Source organism: Myotis yumanensis, unplaced genomic scaffold (assembly GCF_028538775.1).
Source record: "Myotis yumanensis isolate MYYU_CA2020_CCGP unplaced genomic scaffold, mMyoYum1.0.hap1 SCAF_9, whole genome shotgun sequence".
Lineage (NCBI taxonomy): Eukaryota > Metazoa > Chordata > Mammalia > Chiroptera > Vespertilionidae > Myotis > Myotis yumanensis.
Window position 1 is genome coordinate 54,043,001 of NW_027223760.1, and position 23,461 is coordinate 54,066,461.

At 38.2% G+C, this 23,461-nt stretch overlaps 1 protein-coding gene across 2 annotated transcripts in view; it reads left to right on the forward strand.

Annotated features, from left to right (window-relative positions):
• SCIN (scinderin) overlaps positions 1-23,461 on the forward strand; it is a 55,995-nt gene that overhangs the window by 10,880 nt on the left and 21,654 nt on the right. Inside the window, exons 3-5 of one of the 2 annotated variants that reach the window (XM_070424357.1) lie at positions 58-219; positions 12,175-12,324; positions 22,269-22,361. In XM_070424357.1, coding sequence (XP_070280458.1) covers positions 58-219; positions 12,175-12,324; positions 22,269-22,361 — 405 coding nt within the window. The remainder of the gene's footprint in view (positions 1-57; positions 220-12,174; positions 12,325-22,268; positions 22,362-23,461) is intronic. The other variant, XM_070424358.1, reaches the window with a different exon arrangement.

Here is a 23,461-nt window from a genome sequence, read left to right on the forward strand (position 1 = left end):
GTCTAGTTCAAAGCCTCATCTGTTGTGTTTTGTTTTCTGCCCCCTCCCACTGATCAGGCTGGAGGTGTGGCATCTGGACTAAATCACGTTCTCACCAACGACCTGACAGCCCAGAGGCTCTTGCACGTGAAGGGTCGGAGAGTGGTCAGGGCCACGGAAGTTCCCCTGAGCTGGCACAGTTTCAACCAGGGAGACTGCTTCATCATTGACCTTGGCACTGTAAGTTTCATTTGCACCTGTTGACATCAAAAGTAAAGTAAATTGCCTTCAGATCAAAGCCGATGTACATGTCACGAAACAGTCACTTTTTCTACACCCTGAAAAGAGGTCATGTTTATGTGAGATGCAATGGTATCATATGAGTAACTGGCTAGTATTTAAATGACACAACGTGGATTTCAAAGTTTTTATTTTCTTTGATAGGTTTAGAATGGCATAGTGATTTAGTTCTTCCTACCATAGAACAGAAATTGAATGATTTTTTTACATTTGCCCTTCTCTCTGAACAGAACTTCCTCTAATTATTTTTGTTCTTAATTGTTTATAGGAAAACATTGCTTGAGGGGAAAAGTGATTCCCCCAGAGAGCAAAGGTTCTAGAGTTTTAAATAGACATAGTATGAGTCTAAGCAGTGTGCCTGAAGAGTTTCGGGCAATGTCCCTTAAACACACACATGCACCATACTACTTCACACTTTAAAAAATATATTTTTTTTATTGATTTTAGAGAGGAAGGGAGAGGGGTGAAAGAGAATCATTGATTGGTTGCCTCCTGCATCCTCCACACTGGGGAAGTTAGACCACAACCCAGGCTTGTGCTCTGACTGGGAATCCAACCGTGACCTCCTGGTTCATAGGTGGACCCTCAACCACTGAAACACACTGTCTGGGCTACTTCACACTTTTTAATTATCTTAGGATTATTAGAAGTACAGACACAAGTACAAATACCAAGTGTCATCTTATTTACTCTTTGACCTTGAGCAAGTCATTAACCTCTCTGAGCCTTAACTTCCTTATTTATATTTGAAATGACTCTGGTTTCCAATGTCATTTTTAACCTTAGTTGGCTATGATTCAGTCTCATCTGACACACAGTCACATCTGGAAATGGCAGTTATTATTGCAGTTTCACAAGGAGAAAATCAGCCTTGGAGGGTGTGAGAAAGTCACTTGGGTTGATACAGGATTGAGCGGTGACCTGGAATAGTATCTGGGTTTTTTTTTTTTTACTCCTAGTGCACATCCTTTCCACTAGGCTAAGTGAACTTGATGGTATATAAAATGGTATGGCTCTATAAAGTAGTATCTTGTGCCTTGGCCGGTTTGAATCAGTGGACAGAGCATTGGTCCATAGACCGAAGGGTCCCAAGTTTGATTCTGGACAAGGACATAATCTCAGTTGCAGGCATGATCCCCAGGGTGTATGTGGGAGGCAACCAATTGATGGGTCTCTCCCACATCAATGTTTCTCTCTCCCTCAGTCTCCCCCTCCCTTCTACTCTCTCTTAAAAAAAAAAAGAAAAGAATATCTTGTAACAGTTTCAGAATCTGCTGAATTCAGAATTGAATATGTCTAATCTGACTTAGAATTCACTGAAAGTAGTACTATTGGTGAAATCATTTATTTTGTTGAACAAGTATGAATTGAGTTTCCACAATGGGCTAATAGTTGGGTGTGGTGGTAGATTGGCATTCTAGTAACATATGCTCTCTTCCCATAGGTCAGGCCTGCCTGTGGGAGTCTGACCCACAAATCCAGGCTCATAAAAAAGGGACAAAGTCTCTAGTATAAAGTTCAAGGCACTTCATCTGTTTAATAATAAACCATCTTTATTTTATACTAGAGGCCCGATGCACGAAATTCATGTAAGAGTAGGCCTTCCTTCCCCCGGCTGCCTGCACCGATTTCCCTCTGGCTGCCGGCAGGTACCCGGGACCTGGGCTTCCTTCGCAGCCCTGGCTTCGTCTGGAAGGATGTCTGTAATATGCTAATTAGCATATTACACTTTTATTATTATAGATATTTAATTATTCTTAATAACTTTCAGGTTGTCACCTACCCTCATTCTTGGTTAGAGGCATTTGAAATTAATTTGTTGCAGAGATACCTGAGTTTGATTATCCCTTCTGTGTGGAAGTTTCCTACACCCTAAAGGGATACCCAGTAGAAATCAAGCCGTGGATCCATAAATACATTGGAACAAATACCCACATGATCTATTTTTATGTTAATCAGTTGGTATGTTGCCAAAAATTACTAAATGGTAATAAGATCTTGTAGTTGCCTTCATAACTTTATTTTGGGGTGTGTTAGAGTAAACAAAGAAGGTATGGAGTCACATTTTTCTCTACCATACATTATAATTTGAGTTAACTATTTTGTGACCACTTTCTGCATTGACAACACAAAAGGAAGCCAGTGTATTTGTTCGATTAGCCAGGTGTGAAAAGGTAGGCTAGACATCTAAAACTGTCTCCCAACGAAAGCCAGCGGGCCAACACTAAAGTTACGATATAACCTAAATCCTGTATCTTGACTGAATTTGAGGGAATTCATTTTTTTAATCAATAATCATTATTATTAATATAATATGCCATATACCTTAAAGACATTTACTATGTTATGATTTTAGACTATAGTAAATACCCTCTAGACAGGACAATGTAATCTCCTCAACCTAAAGCATGAGATTTTATTTTTTAAATTATCAATTTAATCACTTTGAAAATTAATGCCATGGCTGGTTTGATTCAGTGGATAGAACATCCGCCTGCAGACTGAAGAGTGCTGGGTTAGATTCTAGTCAAGGGCACATATCCGGGTTGCGGGCTTGATCCCCAGTAGGGGGTGTGCAGGAGGCAGCCAATTAATTCTCTCCATCATTGATGTTTCTATTTCTCTCTTTTTCTCCCTTCCTCTCTGAAATCAATAAAAATATATTAAAATAAAACATTTTATTAAAATAAAGCATTATTTTTTTAAAAAGGAAATTGTCAACATTTTAGAGGATGATTTTGATAAGTTGTCTTATATTTAGTGTGTTTTCAGAAAATAATATGGGACATGGTTAGATCTCAGCAATTTGGAATTTACTGAATCTTTGGAAAATGCTTTTGAACCATATATTTTTATGTTGGTGAATGTATATATCATTATTTTCCCACTATTTTTAAAGTTATTGGTTATTTGTAGACATTAAATAATAAAATCACATATAAGTATATTGCAACAAAACATCCATAACTATAGAATGTGAATGAATAGTAACGAAAAAGCCCATATTCTCAAAGTTTGGCATCTGGAGTTAACTCCTAGCCATTAATGGAGAATTAGATTTCACAGAGTGGTGAGTTCTGTTTCCTTGTTAACTTGTTTGGTCAGGTGTGCAGCTTTGCCCTACTCCCCATGCTATTTGTAATCTATCACCCCCCGCATTGTCAGTCATGCTGCTTTGGAAAAGCAGTCTACACTTCCTCATTCGCCAGCCGGTCTTCCACCCACGCTCCTGACTTCCCCTCCCACTCTTCTTTGAAATGTTCTTCCTGCAGAGATGATGCCTTCTGATCAATCCCGTGGACATTTTGATCATTATCCACTTGCAGCTACTAACACACTTGATGACTCCCTTCTGCATCAGCCTCACTCTACCCACCTTCCTCTCCCTTGCAAGCCACTTTTCCTCATTCTCCTGAACGTGGTCTGCCTACCCCCTCAAGTTGTTTTGCTTGTTTACGTTTGTTTTTTAAGGCCTTCACTTTAAGTCATTGCCTGTTTATACATGCTTCCTGAGCAAACTAATCTTCACCCAAAGCTTCAGCTACTCACCCACAGGTAAATCTCAAATGTATAGTCTGTGAAGACCTCTGGCCTGAGCCCTCTGTCAGTATTTCTAACTGCCTCCCGGATGTGTTAGCTTGTGTGCATCATGAGAACCTCAAACATGACTCATCTAAACATGGAACTCATCAACTTCACTCTCTCATTCCAAAACCACTTCTCCTTATTGCCCTTCCCACCACTCATTCACATCCTCAACCCCCAAATCCAGGAGTTATCTTGACAACTTCTCCCAAATGCTGCGCGTGTAATCACTATGCCTAGTCTGTGCCACCTCCTAACCGTTTCCTCAGTCCTTCCTGTCCACTTCCTCACCATGATACCCTGTGCATGGCACTTTCCCTCACATGGTCATGCTTTTGCTTTTGTGCATATTGTTCCTTTGCCTAGAATACTCCCCTCATCAGCATCACCTTTCTCCAGCAAGCATCAAATGTCATCTCATCCTTAACTTTTCAATTCAGATAGTGCCTTCTTTATAATGTGTTCCCTAACCTCTACCTCTTCTCCTTCCGCTGTCCCATGTCACACCCATGTAGATTTGGGCACACCTTATCTTAACTTTCCTATCACTCGGGGACTTGCTTGTAGTATTTTCCACATTGCCTATCCATTCACTTATTAACCTCACTTACTCACTTTGTTTCTAGTATATGGCCCAGAATTTAAAACTACTCAACAAGTGTTTCAACAGATAGATAGCTGTCCAACACAAAGTATACAGTCTCATGTAGTTCTGTGTACAAGGGTGTAATTTTTTTCATCTATAACTCAATCTAACTATATTGTCAGGATTCAAATTCCAAGGATTACAATAAAACAATCTTGCCTTATTAAGGTGAAGTTTGTTTACTATTAAAGCAATTCAAACTTATCCCACCCATCTCCTTTCTATCTCTAAGGGTGGAAGGCATGTGCAATATTATGATTTGGGCCTGGGGGGTCGGGTTGAGAATGGAAGTGTGAGTCTGGTTTGCAGTCTTCAGACCTCACTTCTCTCTAACTTTCATTATGGCCTAGCCATTTCATTCATTTCTGAGCTTTGGGTTTTGGCCTCTGTCCCAAGACATCTGCTGGAAAATATCCATGGCCTCACTTTGGTCTTCTGATCTTCCCCCATATCTACCACAAGACCCCTTCTAATTCTGTCAGCAACCTGCCTCCCACTCCCAGCTCAGAAGCTCTACCTTGCTTCTCCCATGGCACACTGGGCTTGTGGGGACACTATAGCCATATTGCTCCAACCGTCCACTGCCTACAGTCATTTCTGTTCTTATGTTCAGGATCATGGATGAATACATGACAAATATGCTGAAGGGAAAGTGTACCAAGCTCTTTTCAAAGATTCACTGCACCTGATCAAATTCTCTAGTTATCTTGTAATCTATTGTTCTATTCTTGGGCCTGACAAACTAGTCTTACACCATTTCACAGTCACCTACTCCATGGTTTCTACAATACACTCTAGGCCCTAAGGCTAAGACTAGTTCTTGATATGCAAAACTAGCTTTCTAGACTGAAAACTCACTCTTCCCCAAAAATCTTTAACAAAAGCAAGGTTCTTTTCAATTAAAACAATGTTGGCTTTCAGGCTTTAATCTCTGCTATGACTTAAAAATGCTAATTTTAAAACTAAAAAACTGAGCAAAATCTTCTTTGTTCTGGATAAATTCATCCTTACCTCAAAGTAATGCATTCCACTAGATTTGTGAGGGGAGAAACTTGAGGCAACAAGAAAAGATAATGGGAAAGATAAACCTAATATTAAATCTGTAAAATTTATGGTCAATGAGAGTAGGGACCAATGGCATTTATTGTGTGCTTAGTATATGCTGGATATGAGTATAAAGTTGAACCCCAGGGAGCCTTTGACAGCCGTAGGTGCTGTCAAATGGTGAGAGGCCACAGACACATACACAAGTCAGAGTATTTCTCATTAGAATCATTTGGAAGAGGTTTTAAAAAAATCTATACCTGTGATTTGATCTTTAGAATTCTGATTTTAAAGTTTTGGGGTGGGACTTTGGTGTAAGTACTTATTAAGCCCCACTTCAATATGGGAAATGTCTGAAGTTGCTGGAACATTAAAGGATTATATGTTTGATGAACCAAAGAGTCATTTAAACATAGTTATGTCAACTTATGTGGCTGGCAGAATTGGTTTTTGATAAGCTGATGATAAAATTTCTTTGGTGTGCCAAATACTTAGACTTGTAGAGAGAACAAGATTTCATCTACTCTCACTGTCACTATGAAAAGAACCCTCCAACGTTGTCCCCGGTCCCAGTAGGTGCCATCACCACCAGCAACTAAACTAGAATTGTCCAAATCACTTACCCCTTTTCCTGTCCTCCAGTACATGTCCAAAGGGCATGGCTGACCAGTTCTGCAAGGTTTAGCCTACTAAATACCCCGGGATTCTTCTCTTCTCTCCGTCACCACGGCTCTGCCCTAGTTCACATACAGTTGATTCCCTTCTGGTCATCAAGCCATCTGTGGCCCTGCATACTCACTCCATTCATCTTCCGTCCTTCAGTCAGAGGCATTTAAAAAACACACATATATGCCATTGATGGGGATTGAGTTGGCTTGGCTTTGAACAATAGAATAGGATATATATTGCTTATCCAAAAACAAAAACCATGTTTTAAAGTTTTTAAATTAAAAAAAAAAAGGTAGATTTAAGACATAGCATAAACCATCATTATATTTTAAGCTATGTTTAGAGAGCTTCCAGCCTAGCAGGATATCAAATGAATTTCTATATTTGTTTAACTAGGTCTAAGGGAAAACTAAACACAGTAAAAAAATAAAGCCAATAGAAACAAGGAAGAGGACAAGGTATGGTCCCCTTTTATAAAATTTTAGATGGACTTAGATTAAGTAACTTAGAAAGGATGAAAGGGTAGCTAGTCTGTGCTGAATTCTTTGCACATGTTATGAGTCACCATCACATTGGCTGTCTGGGGTGTTCTTTAAAGTTAGCTTCTGAAATCTTGCTTCTTTTCAAGGGCATTGCTGAGCATTGTTTTATTTCTGCTCTTATTTCCTGTCCCCCAAATGCGGTTTGGCTGCACTTTGGTGTTTTACTGGTTAACCCCGACTACATAGTTTACAGGAAATTTTAGAAACTTCTAATTTACCCCCAATATGGTTGTTTCTATAAATATCACTCACTTGCTTTTTTTTTCTTGTTACTAGTGGGCCAAATTAATTGCCAGTAACAGATATTGTCTTTACTCTCGATTTCTTCCTTTTCTAATAACCCAGAGCAATTTAGTTTCCGTTTAGAGTTTGTATATTAAGAGTTAACTACATAGTTCCATAAACTTCTACTAGATAGTGTTCATGGGCTAGATGTACATCAACACATTTTGGCCAGAATTTAAGTGGACTTCATTCTGAATTGACTGGATATTTCATGTTTACAGGAAGTTTATATGTCACTTATCCAAAGAAATATAACATTTAATGTTGAGTTGTTAAAGTCTTTAGGATCTTAGAAGGTAAATACTTGCCTCTGAAACCATGTTTGCATTACAGTTTTTCAGGTCTAGTATGCTTAAATCAGGTTTATGAAAAAGGCATTTCTTCTAAATCCCAGCCCAGTGATTCCCAAAGTGGGCGCTGCAGCGATCCAGGAGGGCGGTGATGGCCTCAGGTGCATTTGTTTTAACTTTTTTTGTATTACCTTTCTATTCTGAGTTCAATAAATAGTTTCATAATTTCAAACTTCAATGTTTCTAATTTACACCTTTCTTTACTATATTTTACGAAAAAGGTAGAAACATTAATACATATATCTTTCTGTTTAATTGCTATTAAAATTTTAAAAAAATTAATTTCCAGGGGGCGCTGAGTAATATTTTTTCTGGAAAGGGGGCGGTAGGCCAAATAAGTTTGGGAACCACTGTCCCAGCCAAATATTATAAATAAAACAATTTAAGTTATAATGAAAACATTTTTGTAATAATACAGATCCACCTATCTCATCAGTTTAGATAGTTCTTACCTCTATGCAGAATTTATTTTTTGCAGCCCACTCCTGGAATTATAAAAAGAAAATTCTTCAAGTATGGTGCCAGTTGAGTACAAAGCTTCCTTGTGCACAGTGGTGAAGTAGTCTTAACCAACTACCTCTAAATAGAGTAGTGTTGAGCGGTACGGTTTATTAATAGTACTACACATGTATTTCAGCACAGTAGAGCTCTGTTAAAATGAAATGTACTAAACACATTATCCACACATAGTGGAATATAAATTACTGAGTTGCTAAAATTGTTTTAGATTTTAAAGCACATTTATAGGTGCTGCTGCCATAATCGAATGAACTGTATTTGCATAAAAATTAATTAGCATTAAATGAAAAGGGTGTTTTAATTAATATGACTATTTAACCAGTTCCGGCTTTTAGCAGTATATAATTAGAATCCATATTTTATTGCATTTCTTGTCAGAATTAACCATTGAAAATTAAGTCTAGTAAATAAGATGTCACATTTATAAAAATAGGAGCAGAGTAAGGTGTAAGCATAACAGAGAACATTCATTTTTGTGCTCAATAGGAAATGTTCTATAACACTTTTTTTAGTGATTCAGTCATCTTTGAGTTAAAGAGAAAACTTCACTCTTAAAGTTTTATTATTTTTATGGGTATTTCATAGGCCTGTTTTTGCTATTTTAAAGGTCAAAATTGTAGTCTCTAAGAAATGATGAGGAATATTTAGTACAACTAAATTTCTCTGTGAATCAATACTGCACATAAAAACTCCCAACCAAAAGTAATAAATACAAAATATTTTGGGATCCATAGGATATTGTAAAATTCAACATTAAATGATAATTATGTTTGTAAAATTATCATTATCTACAATTCACTTTTAAACACATTTCCCAAGCTTCAATAATGCTTTGCAGTTGCTAATAAAATTTTGTATGATTTTATATAATCTCTTTGAAGTAGGGGAGAGGTCATTCTACGACTAAGGTAGGGAGAACAAACCTGTGTTAGATGGTTGTATAAACACAAAGCAACTCAGTAATGAAAGTTGCTAGTAAGCCTGAAAAATTCAGAAAGCTAACTTCGGATCTACCTGCTGAATTTCACTGTAGTGTAAATATTAGAAATTTGCTTTCTCAGACCTGCTGAGAAGAGAATCATTTGCAAAATCACATGGAATGAGGTAGCAAAGAAATCAGAGCTAAGAGCCTGTACTAACTCGGGAGAGTAGCTGGCATGGCTGCATTAGATAATTAGATGTTACAGGCTCCCTGTAATTTGTGCTCGGTGCAAGGTGCTCAGGGTACCAGCAGGGGTTCTCAGCCCTGGGTGAATGCTAACATCACTTGGGGAGGGTTCAAGAAACACACCTGAGATTACCTAAGGGTAAGGCTCAGGTATCTGTATTTTCAAAAATCATCTTCCTTCCTACCCACAGCAATCAGACAACTAAAAAAATAAAATAAAATAAATGGCACAAATAGAAAAGGAAGAAGTAAAACTGGCATTATTTGCAAATGAAATGATACTATTTAGAGAGAATTCCAAAGATTCCATCCAAAAAACTATTAGAACTGATAAATTGAGTAAAGTAGCAGATACAAAATAAATATTCAGAAATTGGACCCACTTTTATACACTAATAAAAAACTAACAGAGGCTGTCACAGCCGCGTGGCTTGGTTGGAGCATCATCCTATACACCAAAAGGTTGCGGGTTCAGTTCCTAGTCAGGGCACATACCTGGGTTGAGGGTTCAATCCTCGTTGGGGGCGTATAGTTTCTCTCTCTCTCTCTCTCTCTCTCTCTCTCTCTCTCTCTCTCTCTCATTTCAGGCAAGCAGTAAACCATTTTTGAATAAAGAAATGACTCTGGACTAGAAATGTCTTATAGCCAGAGAAAAGAGCCAATGCCTTTGAATCTTGGGCACTATGTTGTTTTGCTGTTATTAATTTATTAAAAATTGCAAACATAAAGTCACATAGCCAATAAGTGGCCACCAATGTCTGTCTCCTTCACACTTAGCACTATGCTAACCCCCTCTCCAAGACTGACTAGATGAAATATGTGTGGAAACTTTTGAAAACCAAATGTAGTGCAAATATATTATTAGCACTAATTGTCTGCATGTCAATTTTTCCTCATTTTCCCATTTTCATCTCTCTATCCCCAACGTCTAGCTCATATTAGGCACCTAATAAATGTGACATTTTTTAAAAAAGGAAAAATACACGGACTTAGCTACTATAAAAATTGAAGGCTTTCTTTCTGCACTTATATGATTTTCCCTTTGTATTAAAACTGTGTCTTTAATTTTAAAATCTTTTTCTGCAAACACAGAAACAGAGATTATGTTTCTGTTTCTACTTGATTGGATCTATATTATTCTAGGGCTTTATTTTATCCTTGATGATATACCTTGGATAATTTCCTATGTCAGTATTTAAACATTTTCCTCAATGTTTAACCACTGAAGTCTAGTCTCCAGTATCCATGTAATACATTTATATAGCCATCTTTCCATGGATGGGAAGTTGTGTGTTTCTTTGTTTTTGTATCCCATGTTTGACTGCTATAGAATAGATTCTTAGGAGTGAAGTTTTCTGATCCAAAAGCACATATTTTTTGATATGATGCCAAACTGCTCTCAAAAAAAGCCTGTCAGTTAATATCACCCGCACAGTATGTGATAATGCCCATTCCCACACCCCACCAGGCTGAAAGGTACTATTAAACTTCTCTTCCATATTTTAGTTAAACCACATTCAATGGAGAAAATGATACTTTATTTTTATTTCACACTTGTGTCTGTATAGCTTTTGAACACTGTATCCAAGACTAAAATATATATTTTAATATAAATGTCAGCTAATATAATATACTTAATTTATAGTATATCAAGCTGTTTCTAAATAGATACCAAGTATTTTTTTCTGTGTCATAATTTACATAAATTTTATCCTATTATTGAACATGCAATGTCTTTTTAATGCCTCACTAATACAATCACATAGCAATGAAAACCTTTGTATATGTGGTTTTTTTTTCTCTTTATGAATAATTTATTAACATAAATTTTAGATAGTGATATTACTGGGCTAAAAGTTTTAACACTTTCATGGCTCTTGATAAGAATTGTTCAATTGCTTTACAAAAGTGTTATATCAGTTTTTATAACCATCAAGAGCATATTACTATAACAGATTCTTGACAATCATTCTGAAATATAGTACATTTATTATTTTAAATTGATGAAATCTATGTAAGTTTACTTTCATAAATTGTACTTATGCAAAGAATGGTGAGATATGTTTATATTTTCCATGTTTAAAAAAATGCTTAATTTGCCCTGGCCGATTTGGCTCAGTGGATAGAGTGTCAGCCTGCAGACTGAAGGGTCCCAGGTTCAATTCCAATCAGAGCGCATGCCTGGGTTGTGGGCTCAATCCCCAGTAGGGGGCATGCAAAAGCCAGCCAATAAATGATTCCCTCTCATCATTGATGTTTCTATCTCTCTCTTGTTTTCCCTTCCTCTCTGAAATCAATAAAAAACATATTTTTAAAAATAAAATAAAAAATGCATAATTTATAATTCTGAGAGCAACAGAATACAGAATAAAATATAAATTAAATATATGAAATCATGTATACCTCAACAACAGATCATTTAAAAATTTTTATTAAATTACTGGAATAACATTGGTTAATAACATTATATAAATTTCAGGTGCGCAACTTTATAATAAAACACCTATGACCTTATATTTTTTAATTTTATTTTTTACTAAGGGCCCAGTGCATGAATTTGTGCACCTTGAAAGGAACTGTGGGCTACGAGGCTGCTGTGGGCACAGAGGCGGGTCTCGGCCCTTCCTGCGCACCCCCGCCCAGCCCCTCCCACCACAGCCCCTGGTCCCCTGTCTACCTGCAGGCCCACCCTGCCACCACTGCTTCCACATGCTGATGTCTCTGGCCCTGCTCACATCTGCTGATGGTGCGGAACAATTGGGACTGGTGCCAGCAGTGGGTGCGAGTGGGCGGGCACCGTCAATGGGTGCAAGTGGCGGCTGCTGCCCCATTGCCTCTTAGGAGCATGGGGAGGTGTAGAAGCCCTCAAAGGTAATCGGGGCCGGCAACTGCCCCTTGCACCCGCTGACAGCGCCGAGCGATCAGGGTTAGGGTTAGGGTTCTGGTTGTTCCGCCGTTTGGTCTATTTGCATATTAGCCTTTTATTATATAGGATACTTTTTTGTAGTTAATCACAATGTGTATTACAATAGGTCTGAATGTTCTCCACATATCACTGAGGTGAAAAAATCTGTCTCTTTCTTTTAGGAAATTTACCAGTGGTGTGGTTCCTCATGCAACAAATATGAGCGCCTGAAGGCCAGCCAGGTGGCCATTGGCATTCGGGACAATGAAAGAAACGGAAGATCTCAACTAATTGTGGTGGAAGAAGGAAATGAGCCATCAGAGCTTATAAAGGTATTGTGACTTAGATTGTGTTTGCAAGGTTACTACTTTTAAGGCAAGCATGTGGGACAAGGTGTGTGTGTATGTGTATGTGTATGTGTACTAGTTTTAACAAATTCTCTACTACTTAGGATCAGATTAGATAAGAGGAGATAGAGTTATCGAAGTTATGGCACCTGGAAAGCAGAACATCAAGACTTTCCTCTCACTGTTGATATGACTATCAAAGGAAGCCTTGACCCTATCTCCTATGATAGTTAAAGATAAATAGATAGGTAATACTTTTGAGTTTGACTATGAAAATATATTTTTGAAGAAAAAATGATATGAGATAATTGTATTGATTATAATGATCAATTATAATTAATTATTTTAATAACCACTAAACACAGATTTTCACATTAATGATGTTTTGGAAATAATTTTGATTTAGTGAGAAGATGCTCATGATCTAATACTAAGAGAAATGGCAGGGTATAAAATTTTACATATGTTATCTTAATATGTAAGCTTCTATTATAGCTATGTAATCACATATACATATATTTAAAAGAAATCTGCTGAAATATTACTAATAATACCAATATTATCTTTGACTTTTTTGGATGTGGCTGCTTGATATTTTCTTCATTTGCCCTTGTATTTTCAAACTTATTATAATAATTGTATATTCCTTTTTATAATAATTGTATATTCCATTTATGATCAGAAAAAAAGGCCATCTAAAAAAATAAAATTTGAGAAGGCTTACTTGGATTTCCAATAGTCAGAATGACATTGCTATAAATTAGACCTTGAAAGCTATTCAAAACAAATTGATCTTTAATATTCTTTTAAGCCTTTGTTCTAGACATCTAATGACCACTTAAGTCTTCTAATTCTCATATTTGGAAGCAAAAATCTATATATAAAATGTATTTTAAATTGATTATAACCTCTTGTTTCAGTAGTTTCAAAGCTATTCTTTGATAGAAATGGACCCAGGAAGAGGATTTGTCCTTACAGAGTGGGTGGTGGAAGCAGTGTTGCATTAACTCTCAGACTAAGCTTTTCCATGGTCATCCTAGGTCCCGAGCAAGTCCTTCAACCTCTCGTTGTCTTTGGTTCCTCTTTTGTAAAATGAGGGATTGGACAGAGTGGCTTCTATGGCCCCTTTCAGCTTAATACTCAGAGACAACAGAAACCGTTTTGTCAGAAAAGCACGCTGCTTTTTGTGTGCTGTCCAAGTGGTTTAGCTTTCTTATTTACCTCTCCTTTATTTTCCAGTGTCTTTTTGTAAATTCTTGGGGAATTTAACAATGTGTTAAATATTTTTAAATTTCCTATTCATATAGCATGATACCGGGCACATTGGAGATTTTCATCAGTAGTTGTTATCTAATTGAAATGACATTATGAGAGCCATACGAAAAGAGGTCCCTTTATAGGTTTCCCAGTCAAATATTTTTAATTAGTTAAAGGGCTCCAAAAATGTTCCTTTCCTTCTCTCTGTTGTGTCATATTTAAATTAGTTTCTTCATTTTACTTTAAGGCAATGATACTCAGCATGCACCCCAATCCAAAGAATCATAGTGACAAGAAGCGCATGCTGCAAGGTTATATCCTTTCAAGAGCACTATATAGCTGCTCAAGCTGTTTCTGTCTACCATTTATTGATAGCTTATTATGTGCCAGGCACGGTTAAAGGCAGAATTCATTTGTTGTTTATTTTAATGAATCTTTTGTTTGGATTTCTAGTATTTAATTCAGATACCCATTTTTTTTTTCCTTTTTTTTTTTTTTTAAATTAAATCTTTATTGTTCAGATTATTACATTTGTTCCTCTTTTTTCCCCCCATAACTCCCCTCCTTCCAGCTCCCACCCCACCCTCCACCCTCACTCCCCACCCACTGTGTTCATCCATAGGTGCATGATTTTTGTCCAGTCACTTCCCGCATCTCCCACACCCCTTTTTCCCCCAAGAATAGTCAGTCTATTCCCTTTCTATGTCCCTGATTCTATTATAATCACCAGTTCATTCTGTACATCAGGTTATTTATTCACTTGATTCTTAGATTCATTTGTTGATAGATGCATGTTTGTTGTTCATAATTTGTATCTTTACCTTTTTCTTCTTCTTCCTCTTCTTAAAGGATACCTTTCAGCATTTCATATAATACTGGTTTGGCGGTGATGAACTCCTTTAGCTTTTCCTTATCTGTGAAGCTCTTTATCTGACCTTCAATTCTGAATGATAGCTTTGCTGGATAAAGTAATCTTGGTTGTAGGTTCTTGGTATTCAGCACTTTGAATATTTCTTGCCATTCCCTTCTGGCCTGCAAAGTTTCTGTTGAGAAATCAGCTGACAGTCGTATGGGTATTCCCTTGTAGGTAATTGAGCCTCTTTCTCTTGCTGCTTTTAAGATTTTCTCTTTGTCTTTTGCTCTTGGCATTTTAATGATGATGTGTCTTGGTGTGGTCCTCTTTGGATTCCTTTTGTTTGGGGTTCTCTGCGCTTCTTGGACCTGTAAGTCCATTTCTTTCACCAGGTGGGGGAAGTTTTCTGCCATTATTTCTTGAAATAGGTTTTCAATATCTTGCTGTCTCTCATCTTCTGGGACTCCAATGACTCTGATATTAGACCGCTTAAAGCTGTCCCAGAGGCTCCTTACACTATCTTCACACTTTCGGATTCTTTTTTCATTATGCTTTTCCAATTGGGTGTTTTTTGTCGAATCTTTTGTTTGATTATTGTACTCCTCTGGTCTGCTATTGGGTATAATATTCTTTATTTCAGTCCGTGTATGCTTACTTTCTAATTTCTTTATCGTAGCATCGAGGGTCTCATTAGTTTTCGTGAGGCTCTGCACAAATTTATGGCAAGCCCTCAAAATTGCGATTCTTAGCTCCATATCCTCCATTTCTGTCATGTTTTTTTGTCTCCGCATCTTTTATGCTTTCTTGGTGCACCCCCTTGTGGTCTCTGTGCACAGTCTTGTTCTAGCCAAGCCTTAATTGTTGTAGTTAACACTAGAGGGATTTGACCCCCAGGCCGACTGGCTATAGGAATCAGCTGTAAAGAAAACGTCTGCCTTCTGGGGAGGCGCTAATCCAGCCTTTGCCTGAGGCGATCGGCAAATGGCTGTGCGCAGGCTTTGGGCGGGGCGGGATCAACAGGGCGGGCGGAGGGAGCAGTTATGGCCGCTCTCAGTCCCGTTCCCAGAGGCTCTGCTTCTCAGAACCCCGGCAGCCGCTGCAAACCTCGGAGAGAAAGCTGCCCTCAGGTTCCAACTGATGCCGGATAATCCCGCTTCTCCCGTTTGAGTCTGGGTCCCTAGAGACTCGCCCGGATCTGGAGCCCAGAGTCTGAGACTCACTCCCGACCGAAAACGACAACCGCGCCCTCAGCCACCAGCCCGCTTTGCGCGCGCACCTCGGTACCTTTGTATTTTCCACACTGCGCCGCCTCTGAGCCTCGATTTGCTGTTCTCTTTCCTTCTAGTTGTAGAGTCTCTCTTCAGCCAGCCTTCCTGTGGTTCTGGGTGATGTCCGTTCAGTCTTTTAGTTGTATTTTTGAAATGGTTGTTTGCGGCAGCGGTCTCCGGTGTTTACCTACGCCGCCGTCTTGGTCTCTCCTCCAGATACCCATTTTGTTCCTCATCAGTTCATCCAGTGTGGGGGAAGTTGAAATATTATGAAGAACCCTGAGAAGTATGCTAACTGTGTAGTTAACCATATGCTGTAATAAAATAATATTTCAAATAGTCTTTCACTTTGTCACACCAAAGTTCAACATGAAGACTGTGACCTTACTGATAAGACGTCACTTTTATATGATCAGTCCAAATTAACACCACTTGGCAATCATTTCTGAATGAGGTACATTTTCTTTTGGTTTGCAGATGGAGTGAGGTAATAGTGATAGGACCTATAAATAGAATAATCCATGAATAAGACAGATGGACTGTATGGAAGGGTGGATCTTTGCCCCCACACAGTCTATATCTGACTTGATAACTAACATAAATATTAAACCAGAATGCAGGTTTCTAATCTTTCCATTTATATTGCCCCTCATGCTTGTTATAGTATTAGTGATAATATATAATTTAAAAAAATCTAACATTAAGACTGTATTTTCTTTCTGCAATTGAGATCACTTTCTTCTTATCCCTTGTGCTAAGAATTAGCCAAAACTCAGATATCAAAGGGCCAGATCTCTACAATTCAACGATTCACAGTTCTTTGACATTCACTATGTAGGTTAGTTTTTACAGCACGTAATAATAGTTAACAGTAATATTAATCTCATATCACTTTACATGTATATCTTGTGCTAAGGAGGAGCCCAGCCCTGATATTAAAAGTTGACTCTTCAAGAGTCAACAACTCACAATTCCTTAGTATTGGTTTTGTAATTAATATTTGTTTACTATCAGGAGGAAATGTGTTCACATGTTGGAAAGAACTCTCTAAATCAAGGCCATCTGGATGGTGCTTCTAAGTCCTGTTTTGTTTTTTTCAGAGCAAAGAATCACACTGTTATGGAACTGGGTTATATTGATAGTACTTGGGCAAATGAAAAAGTGGTATTATGTTTGTAAGCATATCCAGTGCATCACAATTTTCAGTTACATTGTTTTGGAGATATAGATATAGATATAGATACAGATATAGATACAGATACAGATACAGATAATTGTGAGTGAAATTTATTGTTATACCATTTTAAATGTGGGAACAAGGTCAGAGAGTCTCTTAGTGGTGGGTCCACCCAGCGCAGATTGCTTGAGCCTACCAAATGAAGGGATTGTCAGAAAGAGGAGGGGAGATGCTCATTGTAAAGCATAGAAATTAGGAATCCCAAAGGCAAATGGCAGAAGTGTCCATTCCAACACTGACCAGGTAGAAATGTTCAAATGGGCATGAGGTCTTACAGAAAAAGGTCTAATGAGCCCCAGAAAAGGCAAATGGCCTAAAATCTTTACCTGAGATTTGCTTCGGGGCAGTTCCCAGACCATGGAAATTGTCCAGGCGAGAAGGTCCCTGAGAAGCTACGTGGACATCAGAAATGCTTGGCAGACCTGTCCTGTTGGTTAAGATGAACCAGGTTAAAACAAAGCTGATACCACCGAACACTTGAATTTATCACTGAACCAGGGCCAGGGGGCTTTTAAAAAACACAGTGCTGCCCTAGCTGGTTTGGCTCAGTGGATAGATCATTGGCCTGTGGACTGAAGGGTCCAGGGTTTGATTCTGGTCAAGGGCACATGCCAGGGTTGTGGGCTTGATTCCCAGTAGGGGCATGCAGGAGGCAGCCTATCAATGATTCTCTCTCATCATTGTTCTTTCTGTCTCTCTCCCTCTCCCTTCCTCTCTGAAATCAATAAAAAATATATTTAAAAAATAAAAATAAAAAGCACAATGCTGAGTTTCTATCCGAGTCTCCGGCTCAGGTCCAGACTTTTGTAGTGTTTACTCCCCAGATGGCTCCAATGGGCAGCCAGTGAGAACAACTGTTCTGGCTAAATTCATTGGCATTCTGGCTTATGTATTTTAATAACTTGTAAGCTAGCTATCGATGTTATAATAACTTGTAAGTTATCTTTCCATATGACAGTAACTTTTGAATTAGCTTTCCATATAATAATAATTTATGAGTTAACTTTAGTGTGAGTTGTACCCTCTAAATCCAATCTCAAATATGTTGATGTTACTCTAACACTAAGCTGGCTAAGTGAGGTTGCAGCTCTCCTGAGAATCACCTGTGCTTTTATTTCCCTGTTAATTTAGCAAATATTTAATCTTCCCTATTAGCAAATATTTACTTGTCTTAACGCAAGTAAAAACACCTTAACAACAAGACTATTCTTCCCGTTTACAATTTATTTCTATTTACCATATGCTTGCAAACTACTGATTTTTTTTTTCTTTTAGGGAAAGGAAATAAGACATAAGAATTACTGAGCAATTAAAATGTTAGTTCACAGAACCTGAGAACTTACTTTGTTTTCAGTGAAAAATAGAAGCAGAAGGCACACTAAAACGATGAAGATAAGAAGGTGATGTCTCATTTTCCATAGAGAGCAGTGGAGGCTGGGGGCTCGTACAGGGATGAAGTGACATGTGACTGAAGCTCTTGCTACAATGTGGGACTCAGTAGACATTTAGTAAGTGGTAACTATGACTGTGCAGCTTGTAATTAGCTGAACCAACCAAAGAATTTATTGCTCAGTCATGCTTCGGCCACACCCAGTCAGCTCAGGCAGAAGTTACACTCGGTGTTAGGTGAGGCCCTGGGGAAGGAAAGTTCAAGGCTCCCTTAAGGAGCACCGAGAACATCAGCCTGGTTGGAGACGGTGTTTGGTAGAGACGCTGAGGAGCAATGCAGGGTGGTAACATCCAGCTCTGGGCGGGCTTCGGAAGCCAGACTTAGGAGTTAGGCTCTGTCAGGAAGCACTCGATTCAGAATGATCCAGAGTACAGATTCCTCGACTTTACCCCTGCTGTTATGGGTTGGCTCAACGAGATAGACCACCGACTCCGAATTTAAATTTGAAAGCCTTTTTATTAAGCTGGCCAGCTGACCACAGCCCGTACCTTCCCCCTCTGGGAAGCCTCGCGGCATGTGGCAAAGAGCAAGTGTGCATTATGATTTTTATAGCAAAACAGTGTTACCTTAGAAGCTCACAGAAAGTTCATAAGCACAAAGGGGGGGTAAACAGAGTCACACCTGACTGGTCTAAGACAATCTAGCAATTTTTCTTTCATGGTTCCTAACCCTGCAACCCCCCTCTATACGTCAGTCCCTCCTCCCAGCACATACACAATCCTCATATCCTGGCAACACAGTCCTTCTCCATACGTCAGTCCCCCCTCCCAGCACATTCTGTAACATTCTGTAACCCTTCCATGGCGCAGTCCCTCACCCTAGCACACCTGCCTGTTACTTAGTTGCTGGTTGTTGGGAATCTGTATATTATCAGGTTACCCAGATGTTGCTTGAACACTGAACTTGAAGGCCACTGTTCCAGATATAAATCTTTATTTAGAAGTCCTAATCTTGAAATAGAGGAGTAAAGTGAAATAAAAGGCAAGTGTCCAGAATAGATGGAAAGACGAGGGGAGACCGAGGCAGGCGGGAGTTGACAGCAGTAGGTATAACCCATGACACGGGCGATGAGGGACTTCACTAGGGTGGGAATTAAGGAATCAGTGACTCTAAACATTATCATAAAAAAGCGGAATTTAACGACAAGTGGATAGGAGATTCAAAGTGGAGGCAGCAAGTAGTCATAACTGACCACGTGATTTTCAGTCCTGGTGGATGGGAGACTGGAGAGTCACTGGCACCAATGGTGAGCTGAGAATGGTGTCTTGTGGAAGGATCAGTTCAGTTCATGTTAGAAGGTGGTGATACTTTTAAGTGGAAACTTACAGAATATCATTAACGGAAAGGAGGGCTCCACATTTGAGTGACAGGTCTTGGCTAGAACAATAGGTGAAATTTTTATGGAACATCCTCAGATAAGGCTTCTGTTTCCTTTCCTCTTCAAATTGTCAAAATATGTTCTTTCCCTCACAAAGGATTGCATGAGTCAAATACTGGTCACTTGAGAAACCTTAAATGAGTGTTTTAAATTTCGGCTTTACCCAATCTGCAGAGAAAAAAAGGAAAGCTGTATTTGCAACTTATTTCAAAGATCACAGTGTATGGGGTAGTTGATGAAATGGGCACATTTAATTTTCCTCTTTCTAGGCAGGACCCTTAAGGGCTGGGCAATGTGGTGGAGACTCATTTGTGCTCCCCACTGAGGTGTTTGGTTGAACAGACTCTTCCTTAGGGTTACCTAACAATATCCCCCTACCCATGGAGTTACTAATAAACCTGTTTCTGGTAAATCCATTGGGTTCAATTCCCAACTAAGACAGAGTCCTTTGAGAGGCTAATTAAGATCCCCGGCTGATATGGAAATTGCTGCCTGAAAATGAAAAGCTAGAGAATGACTCACGTCTCAGAGTCACTTGGCCCCCTGAGAGACTTACTGGTATTAGCTATGTCCTTAACACAGACTGTTGATTCCAAATTCTCCTGTCTTGGTTAGAGCAGAGTTACAAAAAGGTACATGAGGAGACCTGTCACTGCTCTTCAAAGATATACATACTTCTACCAAAGTAAAACTTAATTGCAAGCGCTTTAATTTTTGTCTTAATTTTACTTTTAGCAAAAAAGAAAAACTATATTATAATAATTTAGTATGTATAATAATTAAAGTATTTTATTTATTTTTAAATATGTATATTTTTATTGATTTCAGAGAGGAAGGGAGAGGGGGAGAGAGAGTCTCATCAATTGGCTGTCTCCTGCACACCCCATACTGGGGATCAAGCCTGCAACCCAGGCATGAACCTTAACCAGGAATCTAACTGTAACCTCCTGGTTCCTGGGTTGATACTCAACCACTGAGCCACACCAGTTAGGCTAAATTATTTTATTGGTCATTGTATAAGCAAAAATATGGGCTTGTTCCCAGAGGAAATAAGTTCTTTAATGCATTTCTAAACTTGAGTCTGTGCCTGTACTCCTGCAAGGATTAGGATTTGTATACATTTTTATTGTCGATTGCCATTCAGCAGTTTGTATTTCACACAATATATTGTAAGAAATATTGAATATGAAATACAATGAATTTCATACCTTTTGTGCATGTTCTAAACTTAAATTTATATCAATATTGTTATAAAAATCACATTGTTTAGAATAAGTTTACATTTTATTCTTGTCCTTAATATTCTATGATATTTGTATAAATAAATTAATCAGGATTTCTTATAGAGATATTTTTTGTGTGTGATTTGAGTGTACAGAAATTCAAAGCAGATTCAAGTATACTTTTTATGAAATGGGTTGCTTGAACTTTTGGATTGAATCATATATGCAACAATAAATAAATATATTAATTTGACAACTAAATTATTAAGCATCTACTATGCCCCAGGCACTTTTGTAAGTGCCAAGGATAGATTAGAAAACAAAGCATGATATAGTCATCAAGAACTTGCAGTTTATGTAGCTAATAATATGTCAATAATTATAATAGTACCTTACCTCAAATAGTAATATTGAACCAAGTTTTTTTATTAATAAATTAATTAAACCTATAGTTTGCTTTTTCAAGAAGCAGAAGTCACAGAAGTAATTCTGTTGCAGAACTGAACTTAGAACTCATATTTTAATTAATTTTTAAAAAATCTTTATTGTTGCCAAACCGGTTTGGCTCAGTGGATAGAGCGTCGGCCTGCGGACTGAAAGGTCCCAGGTTCGATTCCGGTCAAGGGAATGTACCTTGGTTGCGGGCACATCCCCAATAGGAGGTGTGCAGGAGGCAGCTGGTCGATGTTTCTCTCTCATCGATGTTTCTAACTCTCTATCTCTCTCCCTTCCTCTCTGTAAAAAAATCAATAAAATATATATTTTAAAAAAAAATCTTTATTGTTGTAAGTATTACAGATGTTTTTTTCCCCATTGACCCCTCCCACCCCAGGCCTTCACCATACTATTGTCTGTGTCCATGGGTTATGCATATATGCATACATGTTCTTTGGTTAATCTCTTCCCACCTGTCCACCACCCCTGCCTTCCCTCTGAGATTCAGCAGCCTGTTCCATGCTTCTATTCCTGCTAATTTTTAATACTATGGACACCTCAGCTTATAAATTTGGGATTTTATTTTTTTGGAAGTTCCCATCACTAGCAAACTTAGTGTTTGTTTACTTAATGCAATTGATTGATTTGACCCATGGGAAAAGGCCAGTGTAGTATGATTGCTGAGAAATGTTTGAGCCTGGTCATTTTAATTGCACATATTTTATAATCTATGTCTTTAGAAATGCTACATGTTTTTCTTTTCTTTTTTTTAAATTCTGCATTCTTTAATGAGAGGTTTTTATCTTTTATCTGTTTACTTTTTTCCAGGTTTTAGGGAAAAAGCCAGTGCTTAGCCATGGAGATGATGACGATGACACCATAGCAGACATAACTAACAGGAAAATGGCTAAACTCTATATGGTGGGTTCACTTTTAGAGTTCTGGGTTTTTTGTTTTTTGTTCATCTTCACCCAAGGATATTGATTTTCTAGAGAGAGTGGGAGGGAAGGGAAAGACAAAGAGAGAATCATCAACATGAGAAGGGCAGGGATTAAGCCTACAATTAAGGGACATGCCGTTGACTGGAATTGAACCCAAGATCCTTCAGTTCTCAGGGCAACGCTCTAACCACTGAGCATCGGCCAGGGCGAGTTCTGTTGTTTTTACTGGACTGGATGCGGGGGGTGGGGGAGGGAGACACACTTTGCTAAACTGATATTCAAAGAGAAATGTGTAGATAAAATCCATTGTTTGTGCTAGTTAGTATATTCATTAAAATTTCTCTTTTTATTACTTATTTTATTAAAAACAAATAAGGGAACTCATTGCTCTAAAAATAAAAATTTGCAGTTACTGTACTAGTTTGCAGCAATGTGTTTGGATATATTACAGTTAACAAAATGTATCCTCCATGGAGTAAAAATATTTCTCATATAAACTCTGGATAAGCTATAAAATCTTCACTTTATTTTAAATATCCTGTTTAGCCATAGTGAAGGCTTTCCTTGTTACAGGAGAGCAAAGCTCTCAAATCAAGCAGCTGGAAGGAAGCAGGGCGAAAACCAGACCTGTCCTGGGGATTAGCAGACCCAGTTCCAAGTCACGCCTGTGGTGCATGATGGGCTGGGTGACCTTGGGCAAGACATGACCATTCTGGGTCTTTGTTTTCTTATGTGGAAAAAAGGAGAGAGAGATAGAGATTAGATTAGAAGATTACTCAGTTCCTTCGAACTCTATAATCTTATGATTTTATTGCTGATGAAGGTAACAAAAGCCACATGACATACCAGTTGAGGAGACTGTTCAAATGAGATCACTCACGTGTTCCCTCCCCTTATAACTCCCTAAGCACATGATTGGGAGCAGATTGTCATCTCCTTACAGAATTGAATAGTTTTCTCATCTGTTAGAGGAAGGAGTTACATTTGTTGCTCTTTAAGTGACTTTCTAGCCCAGAACCACTGATTTTTAAGTGAAGATCAAATTACTAACTTGTGCATCACAACTTCCTTTTTGTAAAG